The following is a 16585-nucleotide window of genomic DNA, read 5'->3' as shown; positions in this document are numbered from 1 at the left end:
TTAAATTCCACATTATGGAATCACAGAGTAGCTGAGGTTGGAAGGGACCTCTGGAGTTACCTAGTCCACCACCTCCTCAAGGCTGGGTCAGATGCAGCAGGTTGCCCAAGGCAATGTACAGTCTCCAAGGACAGAGACTCAACAAACTTGCTGGGCAGCCTGTTCCTGAGGTGTTTGGACTCACAGTGAGAACGTGCTATCTGATGTTCAAATGGAATTTCCCATATTTCTGCTTGTCCACATTGCCTCTTATTCTGTCACTAGGCATTACTGAGAAGAGTCTGGACCCGTCTTCTTCACTGCTCTGTGATGAAGCAGCTTCTTTTCCTCTGACCTTGGGTTTCTTTCTATTTCTCACTTGTCTTTCCCCCTTCCTCTCCCCATCTGGTGTTTTCTGCCATTAAGTATATTTTCACAATGGCTCCACAAACTTTGGTGATGGGCTAAGCTTTGGCTTGTGGTGAGTCTGTTGCAGGGCCAGCTGGACCAGGTGTGACTGGTATGTGACAGCCCTTTACCCTCATCTGTGTTGCTCGTCATTTCATTGTAGAGGGCTATCAGGTTAGCCAAGCATGATTCTCCTTCACACACACACACACGTGTGTGTGTGTGTGTATATATATATATATACACACACACACACATATATATGTGTGTGTGTGTGTATATATATATATATATATGTGTATGCTGACTATTTCCCATCACCTTTGCATATTTGGAAATCATTTCCAGGTTTATTTGCTCCATCACCTTCCTAGAAGTTGGGGTGAGGCTGACTGGCCTGTAGTTCTCTATATTCTCCTTCTTGTCCTTCCTGAAGGCAGGAGTAACGTTTGTTTTCTTATGGTCTTTGTGAACCTCTTTTGATGGTCATGACCTTTCAAAGGTGATCGGAGAGTGGTCTTACAGTGATATTGGCCAGCTCCCACAGCACTCATGGGAGCATCCATATCCCATCAGATCCCATGGACTTAGATATATCTGGAACTTGATTCTCCTCCAAATGTAGAAATGTAGGTGTTCTTTGCTCCAGAAAAGCATGGAAGAGCTGTGAAGCACCTTTCTACAGCTTCAGCAAAGCTGGTATCCATAACCCAGTGGTTCAGGATGGGTGGGACCATTGATGGAGTGTGGAATGTTGGTGTTTGCAGTGACAGGAGCATGCCAAGCATATCTACTGACCTCTTGCTATCTCATACAACTATCCCAAATAACTTGCAATTATTTTTTAATGGGGGGGAAAAAGTGGGAATTTGTTGATGTGAGGTGAAAGCTTAGCTGTTTGAGCATGCGGTCTGAACCTGTCTGCGTGTCCTCTGGTTGTACCAGCTTCAAATATCGACTTAGATGGGAGGGTCTACATGAAGTGAAATTAGACAAAATGGCAGTTTTAATTAGAGTTTGGTTGTTACAAAACTATTTTTCTTAGAATCTTGTCAAATCCTAATGTCCAGACTTTTTTATTATGTTTAGTTTAAATCTCTACTGAAAACTCACTCTAGTGAAGTGCGGAGTTGAGCATTAATATCCATTACTTTACTTTGTGAGATATGGCATAGTCACAGCTGAGGCTGGATACTGAGTGAATGGGCGTTAGATTCACTGGGAAATGTGTTTCTTTATCTGTGTAGTTGCTAAGATAATAATGAGCTCTCTGAAATTAAATAGTCTTAGAACTTGGCTAGCCTGAACTGAGCATTTGTTGACTTGTATCGACAAATTTTGGAGCTGCATGGGCAAGTAGCTCACCTGCCTCACTCAAGGTCACGATGAGCCCAAATAGAGGTGATGGGTTAGAGTAACAGTGGAGGCTGTTCATTTTAATCATGGTCCCATCTGATACTTGATGAAATCTGATGCATGAGGTAAGCAAGGGAAAGGAATTAGGATTTTCATGAAGTATCACAAATTTTGGTTTTATGGATGCTCTCTGCTGGAGTATTGGATGTGTCCAAATACCATGCCTGTGTGAGCAAGCTACTTTAGTGAGCATAAAAGCAGAAGTTCCTTATCTAAACGCGTGATTTCCCTTTCTTCAACGATAATGATGCTAAACTTAAATGATTATACTTGGTTAAAATGTGATTTACTATCTGAAATTTGGCTGAGCTCAGCTTGAAACTAAATGTGCAGTTGGTGGTTTAAAAAAAGTGACAAAAGCTGCTAAAATATTCAGCACTAAGAATATCTTTGACTACTTCGATGCTTCAGGAGCAGCGGCTGAACAGGATAGTCAGAGTTGTTGTAATGCACTACAACCTTCTCCTCTCTCCCATTATGCTGCTTATATCACGCTTGAATGAAAATATATTTTAGTTCCCTGAAAGCCTTTTCTCTGCAGCTTTAAACTTTCAGCAAATGGGAATATTAGGGGAGTGCTTTTGGCTCTGCTTCTCCACGGGAGTGAGAATGCCACAAGGCTCTGGAAGGATCCGGCCAAATCTGCTGTCAAGCAGCCCACACTATTAGCAATTATCTTGGTGGTGTCAGAGATGTCATTAACTAGTAGTGGGTGATCCATTCAACTGTGCTAATCATTTCAATGAGTTTTATTCTGAATTATGTAAACACTGGAGATGAAGGAAGTAGTAGATATTCCAGAAAGGCTTTTGAATGCAGATCTGTTTCTGCACATTCATCTTTCAGTGCTGGCTGCAAATGTCTACGGTAGGAGTGAAGCTGGAGTTGGCTGCTGCTCAACCATGGGGATGTAATCCAGCTGTTTCTTCCTCAGGTCTTTCAAACTCTAGTTCATGTTCCTTGATCTTTGTGGAAAGAGAAAGGACCAGTTAATCCTTTAGCATGTTGACGTGACTATAGGTGGGCTGTAATGCAAATTTCTGAGTCTGAACTTGAGGACTTTTATCTTAGTCTTGTTTTCAGTGGTCATCAGCTCTTGAATCTACGGCAAAATTGTGCATGAATGAATGAACCTTTCAGATTTCAGATGTTCTTCTGTTTAAGCGTGATTGACATAGCTATCATCTCTTAAAAATAGTATATTGTTAATATATAGGTCAAAGGTGTTTTTTCTTTATTTCATTTAGATTCTCCCACTTCTGGAAGAACCTCATAATCTGAGCAGCTTCTACCACAACTTGGCTTTACGCTGTCAACAAATTACCATTCCATCAAGAGCAATGAGCTCCACAACACCAGGTCAGTTTGTTTGTTTATTTTTACACCAGGTCAGTTTGTTTGTTTATTTTTACACCTCACCCCTGCAGAACACTGTCCTCTCTTAGGATGTAGGGAATTCTTTGTGTTGATGCCATGGATCTGGCAAGTGACTGATACACCAGCTGCACTTCATAAGATATGACTCTCTTATAAAACAGCATAAAGGCTATACAGGGAGAAAAAAAAGCTATTTTGGGGATACCTTATCCTGGCTGAATTATAAAGCTGGCATAACCACACAGTGCTTTTAAAACATTTTTGTACAGTTTCTTAAGAAACTCGGTATCATGGTTGGATATGAACAGGCATCTTAATAATTTAATGACTAAATACAAATATTAGGCACAATTGCCTTGCTTAAAGAAACTGAAAATGGTATTCTTTTATTTTTGTTTTTAGCTCTAAAGTCATTTTCTTACACTGGGCATTCTCTGTAGAGCTTTCTCCTTTAGGGATCTGTAATTAACAGTGATCTCTGAACCTGCTTTATCTGATACCTGCAAAATGAGTTACTGCAGGTTCACCTGATAGAAAGGGAACTATTAGTGGCTGAAGCCCCAGCGTTAAAACTTCCAAAGAGACAGAATGCTGCATATGGAACATGCCTCGACTTCAGTTCTTTTTGAGGAGTGAGAGTCCCCAATCCAAATCTGTGCAACGTCCCATATGGTTCGCACTTTGTTCACCCACACTTGAAGTATCTATTTCTAGTGCTGTTGGTAAAATAACCCTTTACAGGTGGCTTGTTTTACGACTGCTTTGGTTTTGTGCAAACAGCCTATAAAAGCATCAGGGAAAACACTGTAATGGTTAGTGAGCTGTATTTATCTGCTAGATGCCCGATCTCGTGGAAATGTAATTCAGGGAGGATTTAGGGGGAATTGTTGGTTGTAGTGTAGAAAACTGGCAATAACTGCTTTTACATTAAACGGAGTCAAGCCTAGCTGGGTTTCACACTCGGCCTCTTTCTCTCACAGCACAACTTAGTGCATGCAGTGATTTATCCACGCAAGCATGATGGCAGAAAGGCACGTCTTTTGTTTTATCTGTATCCCAGTGGTGACTAATATGAAATAATGTACTTCCCTAAACACGCAGTTAAAATGCCAAGATACTCCAGTGAATTTGGTAGAATCTTTCTAATGTTTCTTATCTTGCATTAGATAAAGTCTGCAGATACAGTCAAAAATTAAATTGGGTCTCACAAAAAGAAATACTCTTATTGTGATGAAGAAGCATACTGTAAACATGCGTTTGTGTTTGCTGTCTTTCCAAATCCAATAAAGGAGAAAAATTCCATATAATCAGGTTACCTGTAAAGATATTTAGCCACTTTAGAAACACTGCTTTCAGTAGGAGTTAGGTGCCTAAATATCTTTAAATCTAGTCCTTAATGTCCCCCATCCTTAGAGTTTGCCTGTGAAAACTCTGAGCTGCTTCACCAGCCACATCAAAACCCCTCAGTGGCACGTGCAGAGCTGCAGTGTTCAAGGGCAGCATCACCCACAGGATCCTAGCTGCTTCACCAGCCACATCAAAACCCCTCGGTGGCACGTGCAGAGCTGCAGTGTTCGAGGGCAGCATCACCCACGGGATCCCCATTGTCCTTTCCCTCAGTGAAAGGGAAATGAGGTGGGATTTATTTGGACTTTGGTCTCGCATCCTGCTTGAAGTGAATGCTGTGGACGAAAGGAGGAAAATTGAGAAAAATGAATTGGATTGGCACTGATATGAGCAGCTTGTTCCTGCGATGGTTAGCCTGTGGAAGGCAGTTCTTGCATTTATGGCACGTAGTTTAAGTGGCAAAAGAGATGTGTCTAATAGTGTTAGAGTAGGGGGTTTTGTGCTCTTGCTTTTTCTTTTGTGAGAATCGTATGCTCCTTCAGGGAGTAGGTTGCTATATTCAGTTACAGCCAATGGTAAGGGCAGCTTTAATTTCTAAGCAGGAAACTTTAAACATTCCCGTTAATACAGTCAGTATTTAAAAACAATTTTTCTACTGTGTCATACCAGGATGCTACCTTTATAAGACAGATTCGTATTCAAATAAGATCTGTGAAAAATTCCATAATATATTGTAAATATCAATATTTTAGGTCATGGTTGTAAGCTACAACAGAATGGTAGTCATATTTTTTCATTTTATAAGTTATCTAACCCATTTATGTATAGCTTATATAAGTATATTCATACATGCTGTTTAGACAGAAGATTAGTATACCTTAAAAAAAAAAAAAGAGAAAAGCAGAAAGGTAAAGCTAAGTTATCTAACCCATTTATGTATAGCTTATATAAGTATATTCATACATGCTGTTTAGACAGAAGATTAGTATACCTTAAAAAAAAAAAAAAAGAGAAGAAAAAAGCAAGAAGGTAAAGCAGTACTACTCTGCAAATGAATGGTATAGGCCAGCCGACTTCACGGATGGCTTGTTCTGTCAATGAAAAATTCTGAAATGCTGTAGAAAGCTTCAAGTATTGTGTGCTATGCGAAATTTCTCCACATTTTTACAATGCGATATACTAAGTGGAGGAAATACTGCTTTAGAATTGCCTTCCTTTCATACTTAAATTGTCTAAAAGCGCATTGAAAGGCCCGGTGTGGAACAAGCAAGAATTATGCATGTTTTATTCAAGCATTATCTGAGGAACCTCTTGTGATAGGATTTGTTAGCAGCACCCAGGCACGTACGTATTTCCTTACATGATGCAATGAAGAGCTCTCCAGTGTAGCAACATCTACTTGCAACAGCACTGCAACCTATTAAATTGATCTCGAGGCTTTGAACCCTGAGGGAGCAGGCTTTTGCTCAGCTCTGGAGCTATAAAGTAAATGCGGAATCCCAACAGGGGAAGGTGCTGATGTTTGCTTGTTTGCTTTGCTTGTGATAAATTGCAAGATCATTAAGGAAATGTTTATATCCTGTTGCCATTGCATGTTCTAAAGTGATCCGCGTGCATACAAAAACATTAGACAGAAAAAGAAAATGTTTATTTGCTCTTACAGGGAACAGTAAACCTATTGTTTTAAGAGGCTCCATTTATTTATTTATTTATTTTAAAATACTGAATAATACCCAGTGGTGAAGTAGTGAATTAATGATGCTCATAGATGTATTTTGGAGTTATTTGGCTCTAACTGTCTAATACTTTGAAATATATCTTGTGTTAACATGGTGGTGTGGCTGGGGATCGTGTCTGTTGTGTGCCCACCAGCTCAGTTTCCAAGGATTCCAACCCTTGCAAAGGCTGTTATGCTTCTTAACAGGAGATCACTTCATTTAAAGCATGTGTTGATTTAATACAGTATTTCTTACTCAGATTTTTTTCAAAGAAAAACAGCACTTATAAGGAAGGGCAGACTATAAATATTTATGTAAAGATCATGGAGGCACGATGACCCTAGGTTTTCATTTCGTACCCTGAGGAGGGGAGTAAGTCCAGAGAGGTCTCCTCTCTTCTCCCCTTTCCCTCTGCTGTCCCCCAGGTCTTCCAGATTTTATGCTTTGCTTTTCACCTTGAAATTAAAGTAAGAAAAATTAAGTTAAATTCTGTTACAAAAAACACAAACAAAAAGTTGTTCATGGAATCACTGGGGTAGAATAATTTCTTAGGGAAGAGGAGCAAGTAATATTAATAGATGAAGAAAGGAAGATACTGGGAGCTCTAAACTGTCCAGCCAGTTTCTAGATGCTACAAACTATTGCTAAAATGATCATCGTTTTAGTATCGCAGTCCCCCAGTGTTAAAACACATATGTAGTTTATTCAGTTTCTTCCTTTTCCTGTTGCAAAGAGGTGAAATGCTGCTGTGGGAAGCTGGTCATTGATTAGAGAGAGAGAGCTTTTCAGCATCCTGGGGATCGTGCTGGTTTTCAAAGGCACAACAACGTGTGCCTGCTGCTGAGAGCAATACAAAATATGTACAGTTTACTTACTTGCACCTTGGTGAAACCGGCTCTTTCATATCTCTGTAATTACTGAATTAAAGTCCTGGTCTGATATATAATATTTTGGAAATCCCTGTTCAAACTTCACAACCATTGCTTATTTTTCCAGGTCTTAAGTATCATGTAAGAGCTGCCTGTTGCTGTAGTGAACTGGAAAGTGATTTTTCTTTTCTTAATGAACTGAGTGGGAAGAGAGAGAAGCTGTGTGCTGAATTCTGCCGGTTTCTACTTTTGGATCACTTTTCTGTCATTTTGATTCTGAATTTCTTTAATAGGCGTTTGTTTGTTCCTCTTGAGGAATAGCTTGTTCTTCCTCTCTGCAAAGCTGACTCCCCCTGTTTTCTTGTTCTGCTTTGCTCCGCTTTTTCATAAATCATTTTCCTCATCTTAGTAAAGACCAAGTATAGAAAATGCTACAAAATGATATTTCCACTGCTGTTTTAAAATTAAAATGCAGTGAAAGGTCATGTTGCAGTCCCGTAACCATCTCTGCACTGGCAGTAGGTGTCACAAACAGATGAATATTTTGATGAATGATTGTGTATGTAGTTACTCTAAAATATATTTTGTCTTTTTGTAAAAAGATTTAAGAGAACCCTGAGTCCAAAAAAATGCAGTGAAAGGTCATGTTGCAGTCCCGTAACCATCTCTGCACTGGCAGTAGGTGTCACAAACAGATGAATATTTTGATGAATGATTGTGTATGTAGTTACTCGAAAATATATTTTGTCTCTTTGTAAAAAGATTTAAGAGAACCCTCAGTCCAAAAGTGAAGTAGTAAATGAAATACAAGAAGGCTAAAGCCTCTGCTGTGTACAGAAATAGGTGTCTTTTGGCTGGTGTTTAAGTTCCATTAGCTGAAGCTGAGTGCATGCATGTTTTTCAGACCACTGACCGTAGACTGAAGGAATTAAATGCATTTGTTCCTTGCGCTGACTTTCTAATGATTTTTCTTTTGATTTAAAACAAAACAAAACCTTAACAATTCACTTATAGAAAGGCTGGATTATGGATATGTTTGGTGGACTCCCCAGGATTCACTGAATATGGCCCAATAACTTTTAAGGATTAATAGTACATTATCATAGAATAGTTTGTATTGGAAGGGACCTTTAAAGGTCATCTCATTGCAGGGCTGTAGTCATCTTCTCACCAAACTCAGCTTCTCACAGGTTGTGTGCTCTCAGTCCCTGAGCCGATAGTCCTTTCTTGATAGCCCTCCGCTAGCAGTTTCTCACTGTCTCTCTGTACACAGGAATGCTTGATTATGACTTGTTAAGTCATGATAAGGGAACTCGTCTGAATCTGCTCTTTTTTTTAGCTTATCCCTTGTCCTGTTGCAACAGCCCCTGATAAAAAGTTTGTCTGCATCTTTCCCATAGCCCCCCTTGAAGTACTGCAGGATCTTGTACTTGGCCTTGAACATCATGAGGTTCACACAGGCCCAGTTCTTGAGCCTGACCAGGTCCGTGATGACATCCGTAGCTCTTCCCTCGTCCACTGATGTAGTCACTCCATGAGAGAAGGCCACTAGGTTGGTCAGGCAGGATTTGTTCTTGGTGGAGCCATGTTGGCTGTCTCGATTCACCTCCCTGTCCTCCATGTGCCTTTATATAGCTTTGAGCTTTGTATAGCCTGTGATGGTGTTTAGTGTTCATAAAGGTGTTAACAGTGGTGAAGGGACAACAAATACTCTGTTAGCTGTTTGGGAAGTTGGAGTTTTGATTTTGCATCTCGGACCAACAGAAAAATAAGTTGTACTCTACCAATACTCAAATATTAAGCATCATGTGTTTATTAACACCTTATTAGATATCCAGTAATGCCAAACATACAGAAATGGATAACTTGCATACAAAAATACTAATATAATTGGCTAAACAGGTTCTTTTAAATATTCTGAAACAGATTTCAGAATGCTGTAAAATGAATCTAATGCCATGTTCTCTGTTTTAAGTACATATCCATATATCCATATACTTTCAATAGGTCAATATTTGCATTGATATTTTGAGTGACTTTAGGAAAGGCTAATCAGAAGATTGTGTTTTGTTGAGAGTGAAAATACAGTGTTACAACTCACGGCAGCTAATACGGTTCTAAGAAAAAAGTTTTCAAACAAATGGTTAAGGTTTTTGATGATAGAAATCTTGCTCGATAGAGCTAATTGTTGAGGAATATAATTAGGCTTCTGTGGTATGTGACAATCTGTTAAAAATAATGCTATCCAAAATTATTACAGCATTAAATGAAATAAAAACTGGTGAACAGATCTCAGAAAGCATTGTGCCCAGGGAAAATTGTTATCCCCTGAAGGTTTTCCTGGTAGATTTCTATAAGAATTTATTATAAGTTTAATATTATTCAGTATTTTTATCAGTTATCTAGAGGAAAAAAAGTATTAATTCTCGTAAAGCTAAGATCAGTTATACTGGAATAAATTTGGTTATATAAGGTTATATAATCCCACTTGATAAAGTCAATTCTTTGGAAAAATATGCATTTTAATCAAATGAAAGTAAAAAAGTATGTAGCATTTAAGAGGAGAATCACAGACTATTGATTAGAAGAGACCTCTAGAGGCCCTGTAGGGCTATTGCCAACACCAGTCAGGGTAGGAATGGTGTTTTCCACCTGAGTGTGGAGAACCCTCGAGGGCTGGAGATTGGCAGAGTTTCCCTGGGCATCGAGGCCCTGTAGGGCTATTGCCAACACCAGTCAGGGTAGGAATGGTGTTTTTTACCTGAGTCTGGAGAACCTTGAGGGCTGGAGATTGGCAGGGTTTCCCTGGGCATTGTGCTGGAGTTCCATGCTGTCTTCCTGGTGAGAAGTGAGCCTCCCAGGTCAGAATTTGTGGCCCTTGAGCCCTTTGCTGTCACTGAACTGCACTGAGAAAAACATGCCTTTGCCTCTCCCCCCCGAGAAGGTGCAGGTGGCTCTTCAACCAGTGCTGTAGTCATCTTCTCACCAAACTCAGCTTCCTCAGCTTCTCCTCGCAGGTTGTGTGCTCTCAGTCCCTGAGCCGATAGTCCTTTCTTGATAGCCCTCCGCTAGCAGTTTCTCACTGTCTCTCTGTACACAGGAATGCTTGATTATGACTTGTTAAGTCATGATAAGGGAACTCATACCCTGTGGTAGCTAAAAAAGCACCCGAGCTTTGGTATGACATGGGAGCTGGATGCTGCAAGTAATACTTCTGCTTTGGTGGCCAGATGCAGAATTGGGGATGGAGTGGAGAGAAGCTTTGAAGTAATCAGGAATGAATATGTCTTATTTTCCTTTTCAACACAGAAGAGAGACCTGGTTAGGGTCAAGCAAAACTTTTCCTTCAGCCTCCATTTAGACAAAGTGAAGACAGCTCTTCTTGGAGTACTGGTTCGGATTCTGATAGCGGCACTTCAGAAAGGGCTTTGGAGAAGAGTTTACAGAAATAATATAGGGTCTGAAAAATACACCTTATTGAAAGAAGCTTCAGGAATTCAGTCATCCAGACTATTTTCCTTTGCTACTTTGTGACTGATGAATCTTTTTATATATATGAATGCCAACAGGCAAAAGATCTCTGCTACATGAAATGTAACAGAAAGATTTAATGGTATCTTGAGCCTGGAAGCTGAAGCTAGACAAATTCAGATTAATAATGGGGCTCCTTTTTTCAATAGTGTTGGTAATTCACTATTGGAATACGCTAGAGAGATTTAATGGTATCTTGAGCCTGGAAGCTGAAGCTAGACAAATTCAGATTAATAATGGGGCTCCTTTTTTCAATAGTGTTGGTAATTCACTATTGGAATACAAAGAGGAGGCCTAATTCCTCATGTGGCTCATCCCTACGAGCTATAAATCCCAACAGCCACCCAGGAGTTGCTTCGATTGTCACTAAATATGTGACAAAATATTCATGTGTTTTTGCTGGATAGAAGTCTGCCATCACTCTGAGTAAGTCTGGAAAGCCTCCAAACTTAGAAGTTTGAATTCCAGTCTCCCAGGAAATATTTAACCAACTCTGCTTCTACTACGTTATTGCCTGGAATCCTAAAATCATTGTGCTTGCTGGAAGCTCATGTGATGGGAGCATCCTGCATTGCCTTAGGAAAGCTTGGCTTCACTCGATGCAAACTCTTTAGTGTAAACTGTAAAGCCATCCCTAGGTATACAGACTTGCTCTGGGAACAAAAATACTGTGTAATTCCAAATCAAGTCAGGGTCTGAAGTGGCTCAGCTAAAGAAATGTCCCTGCCCCATCTAATGTCAGCAGGTGCCATGTGTCATCCTGTGCTCCAGTTTCACGTGGCCCAGGGCCTAGACATTTTCTTCTTTTTGGGGGGATCACTGCTGTCTTTGAACTTCCTACCTACATAGCTGGAATGTCACGTAGCCCAAGGAAATCTCTGTATGTAGAAAAATCCTGACACCTCACAGGGTGGACCAGTCCTGGCTCAGTGCAATATCTGCATCTGCTCTTCATGTTCCTTTTTTCCTTCCCTCTATTCTTTGTTATCCCCCTCCCGACATCTGAATTTCATTCTCAGTCTTGGCATACCCAATAATCTGATTGATCTTCTACAAATATGGTTTGCTTTAGTGTACCGTCTAGCATGCTGTTTGGGGTGTTGCTTTCTTAAAAGGACCCGGTTAATTATCTCTTAGAGGCTATAAAGTTTGGGCTCTCCAGGTGCTGCTTTGCCATAATCTATTTGGCTGTCCTCACATCTCGGTTTGGAGAATCGCTTTTGTGGTATCCAGATCAACAAAACAAATCCTTTTCTGATGTTGTTATTAGCAGGGATTTTTATATCTGAAAACACGAGTAGTGTGGAAGATGCATCACTGCAAACTGCCTTTACCCTCCTGAGTGATTTTCCTCATCGGGTGGCTGTTTCACGTCAGTCATTTACTCACTGGTTCGGTGTCAGGACTCGTTGCTGTCTGTGTGTCTGTCGTGGTGGGGGGAGAAGGCAGGACTGAATCACCTCCAGGGCAGGAGAGCAGGCAGGAGCCTGTGAGCCGGGGCTCATGGTTCAAAAAGCCACCAAGGGGAGGTTACATTTGGAGATATGACTTTTTCAATGGCGGTGCCAGAATAAGCAGCTCTGGTGACCACCTGCCTGTTGTTCTCTCTCTTCTCATAGACTGCTCGGTCCTGCCAGGTATACTTATTTGTGTGGCTGCAGGATGAAACGGATCTGGGAACTGATCCAGGCTCAGCTGTTCCCAAGACAGAAAGGGTTGTTTTTAGCCTGGGTTGGTTCCTCGTTGTGGTTTACTACATAGCCACACAATCAACGGTATGGGCAAGGTGAGGAAGGAAGAGGGAGGAGAAAAGAGTGATTCACTCACATACTGCCTTTGAAAGAAATGGTTGTGAGTGATTCTTGAGCAGGAGAAGCATGGTCAGCCTCTAGAGCTGTGGGATCACCAGGCCCCAGGTAAAGCTGGAGAGAAATACTAGGAGCTTTTCAGCATGTCTTTGCTTTACTGGTCATTTCTGGTTTCCAAATATTAAGAGTTTCCAGTTCTGTCCTTGCAGAATTTGGAGGCTCGGGGAACATTTTTGTTTTTCAGCTCTGCAGCTGAAAGAGAGGGCCAACAAGGTCACATCCTCTGTCATACAGCCTATCACTCCTAAAGTGATACTTCAGCATCTGACTGCCAGCTATTCTTTCATATTCATGAAGATAAATGCAACACAAAACAGTTAGAAGTACGTGAAATACGCTTTGTTGAAAGATCATGCAATTAGTATTTTCCTATGTGAGTTTATAACATCTACATTTTTTTGTGACAATCTATTCTAAAAGGTGGCATTACACAGAAAGTTAGATAAGACACCCTGAACAAAAACTTTCTTATAGTTTCTTCATTCATTAGATCAGCTTCCTGAAAGTTGATAATATTGAATAGCTTAAAAAAAGAAGTGTTTGCCAACTCTTAATTTTTTCCCACCCACACACCACCTCCTAATTTTGTCTCTAGCAGCCCAGATGTGTTTCTGCAGAATAAGTGTTTCTGCAGTGATAATTATAACACTTGTGGCAGGTAATTTGCAGATTAGGTAACTCACAAAAAGCGGGACTATTTTGTAGCACCTTAATTTTGAAGGTGGTGATAATTACAAAACCTCGTTACAAAGTTTGAAATCTTACAGGGCGTGCAGCATCTTAGTCTAGAAATTCAGTAGTGCTTTGTAGCATTTAGCAAATGAAGGTCTAAAGGGACCTCAAGGTATGATCTAATTTGGGGGAGTGGGGCAGACTTTACTCCAGGCAACGATGTGCTCGCTGTGGGGATCCAAGTTCTGCTGAACCAACAAAACTCGGGGTTTGAACCTGCCTCAGGGCATATTTTAAAAAAGTATCACCTCTAAGAAGACTAGACAAGTGCCTGTCTTAAAAGCTAAAAACACAGTGAGTTCCACAGTCCCCCTTGATGACCTGTTTCCATGTGTGATTACGCTTAGAAGCATAAGGTTCCTATTCTTTCTATTTATGTTTCTACTGGTTGTATCTATTTCTGTTTAACGTTGCAGTTTAGAGTTTACAAATCCTGCGTATCTGGGAAGTTTGGTCAAAATTTTAATGTGGTCTGAAACAGATTAACACACAAGATCTTATTTTGGGCTGTTGCTCACTGTGGGGGAGGATTTAAAAATCATATAATCCCTACTTCATGCTTCCCCCCCCTCTTTTTGTGATTTTTTTTTTTAATTTATTTTTATTTTTTTTATTTATAAGATAGATTTAAAAATCATATGATCCCTACTTCATGCTGCCCCCCCCTCTTTTTGTGATTTTTTTTTTTAATTTATTTTTATTTTTTTTATTTATAAGATAGCTGAGCTGCTGTCAGGGGCCCTAGGGTAATGCCTAATTTTGGTGAGAACTGTAGTTCTTGGGGCTGTGATGTGTGGTGCTGCTGTTGTCAACCTCAAGGTCTGTTCCAGAGCTGTCTCCCCTCCAGGCTCTGGCTTCCAGCTGGGAATTCCGGCAGAAAGGAAGGAGACCTGCGACGGTTTGACAAAACTCCCATTCATTAAACACAGGTATTTTGAGGTTCAAGTTTTTGGTTTAACACTTTGGCATCTTCTGCCAAAACAAAGCACTGAGCTATTTTAGTATTGCTGAATTCTTACCCAAAGTGCCCTTTGTTAGGAGTTGTAGTTAATGGCTGTTTGGTCTGATGACAAGAGTTAGTGACTGCTGCCGTGCTGTTCCACCCCTCACTTTACAGTGTTCTTCTCCTAGGATAGCATTTCTTAGTGTTTCTTTCCAGTCTTCTCTTTACTAGATTGTAAAAATCCATTTCTTTAGCTTTTTCTCATAGATCGCATTTAAAAATCTCTTCATGTTTTCTGTTTTCTCTGGGATTCTAAAGGTGCCACCTGGAAGTGACAGGAGAATTTCTGTCGTATAAAATAAAAATTTATGCAAGTAATTATTGTTTATTACTTTCTCATTGCTTAATAACCTTCAATTTGCAGACATAGTCACTCTCAAGTGTCTGTATTATGGATTAACCATGATAGTTCTACCCCCCTCAATAATTGGGTAATGGAGAATGACCTGGCGTGAGTGGGAAATTCACAGAGGGTTACTGATCTGGGGTGTAATAGAGGGAAAAAGGTATTTTCTTTTAAGTAAGGAGACCTGAGAGTTACTGTGTATGCTCTGTGTTGTGTGACTTGCATCAGTTGCTGATCAGAGAGGGGGGGAAAAAGTTATGTTAACCATTAGAGGAAAGGGTCAGCTCCGTCTTGGAACAGTGTTAGCCATCCTTTGTCTGGTGGAACACGCAGCCCATACACTGCCTGCCTTTAACCAGATCTCCCTGTGAAGGACAGAGGGAGGGGAGCCTCAGTAGTGATGCCAGCACTGCATTCTAGAGAAGCTAATTAATAAGGAAGCAGCATGGCAGAACCCCTTTTATATAGATATAAAAAAAAAGGGGGCAAAAAAGAAAAGAAGCAGAAAACAGTATGAGAAATGCAGCAACTCTGTGTTTTGAGACAGTACTATTTTGAGGCAGTGCCCTGCCGTAAAGGCCAGTGCACGATACACACACTTCAAGCTGCAGGAAGAAGACATCAGCTGTCTTCACAGCTTCCCCTGAGGTGCTTGTAGCTGTTCCTCTGGCCTTGAAGTGTACCTTTAGTGTCTTCAAGTGAATGCAGCTCACTTAGATACCCCAGACCCGGCTTTCAGTGGTTGCAGTTGCTGCAGGGAGCGTTCGAACGTTGCTCGAAAGCTGCCTCAGATCCTGGTGAATGTCCTTTTTCCATATCGAAACACTCGGCAGTTGCCCTAGACAATTTTTTTCTGGGCAAATTTACAGGGAATTGCAAGCTAAGACAGGAAAATCCTGAAATAGCCACTGAGTGCTTTGTCTTCTCTGTTCAGCTCTGTGGTAAAGAGCAGAAGAATGTTTTTAGTGCTGCTGTATGAAATGCTACGTCACCTTTCCCCGATGTTATTTCTGTGACTTCATCAATGTTTCACCTCTCCAAACTGGTCTGCCAGGACATGCCTTTCACACGGTGTCCTTGGATGCACTTGAGGGGTTGTCTTGCCCTCCCTCACCCAAAGTGCACATCATGTTTTGATCTCAATTAGCTGATTAGGAGTTACCTGTAGACTGATGGAGGCACCATTCATTTCTGTGGCAGGGAGATGCTAAGAGATGAGCTCAGCACCTGCTTTTGGGGAGCGGATCTGTCTCTACATGGGAATTCAATAGTATAGCTCTTTCACTAAGAGTTAGAAACTCCCCAACAAATCTCTAAATAATGGAACAGAAGCAGTGTTTGCATGTAGAGGAGGATTAGGAGGAAAGACACTGACAGAGTGAATTGAAAGGAACATAGAATAGGGAAAACGAGAGAGAGCGGAGACACCTTACAAGCTGTGGAGGTGGGGACAGGTAAACACTGGTCTCGGCTTAAAAGAATAAGGAACAACAACGTAAGAAAAAGGTATGGAGAGAAGATATAGGCAGAAACATAAGGACACATGAGAATAAGTGTGTCTAAAGTGTGAGTAAGGAAAAGAAATTTTTTAAAAGAACTTCCTGGGGAAATAGCCTCCCTTCCGCTTGGCACTGGTCCTGGGTGTCACAGGGGAGCTGGGACCAGCTTCTCTGGTGCTCTGCGTGCCCAGCTGCTGAAATGGAGAGCTGTTTTCAAGCTGGCTGACACTTCATGGCTATGCAGTACTTCATGGTGTGGAAAACATTCCCACTGATGGCATTCTGAGCTATTTAGCTGCCACTACTTTTCAAAGTGGTGTATTACTGAGGTAGCTCAGTGGATGTGGACTGGAAGAGCAAATTCCTTTAATTGCTTGTTAAAGGGATACCAGGATTACTTTAGTCATGTTTTGTATTTTCTTACCTCTGGGAAGTGTTTCTGGAAGCATGTATTAGCTTTAGCTTCAATGTGTTTAACTTCATTATACCTGG

At 40.8% G+C, this 16585-nt stretch overlaps 1 protein-coding gene across 1 annotated transcript in view; it reads left to right on the top strand.

The window, feature by feature from the left end:
* The first annotated feature begins 3054 nt into the window (after positions 1–3054).
* HDAC9 (histone deacetylase 9) overlaps positions 3055–16585 on the top strand; it is a 479210-nt gene continuing 465679 nt past the window's right edge. The window contains exon 1 of the mRNA XM_014937802.1: positions 3055–3162. Coding sequence (XP_014793288.1) covers positions 3144–3162 — 19 coding nt within the window. The 5' untranslated portion in view covers positions 3055–3143. The remainder of the gene's footprint in view (positions 3163–16585) is intronic.

This window comes from Calidris pugnax, unplaced genomic scaffold (genome assembly GCF_001431845.1).
Source record: "Calidris pugnax isolate Ruff unplaced genomic scaffold, ASM143184v1 scaffold11, whole genome shotgun sequence".
Lineage (NCBI taxonomy): Eukaryota > Metazoa > Chordata > Aves > Charadriiformes > Scolopacidae > Calidris > Calidris pugnax.
Note: the sequence above shows the minus strand (reverse complement) of the source record. Positions and strands in the feature narration are given on the sequence as shown.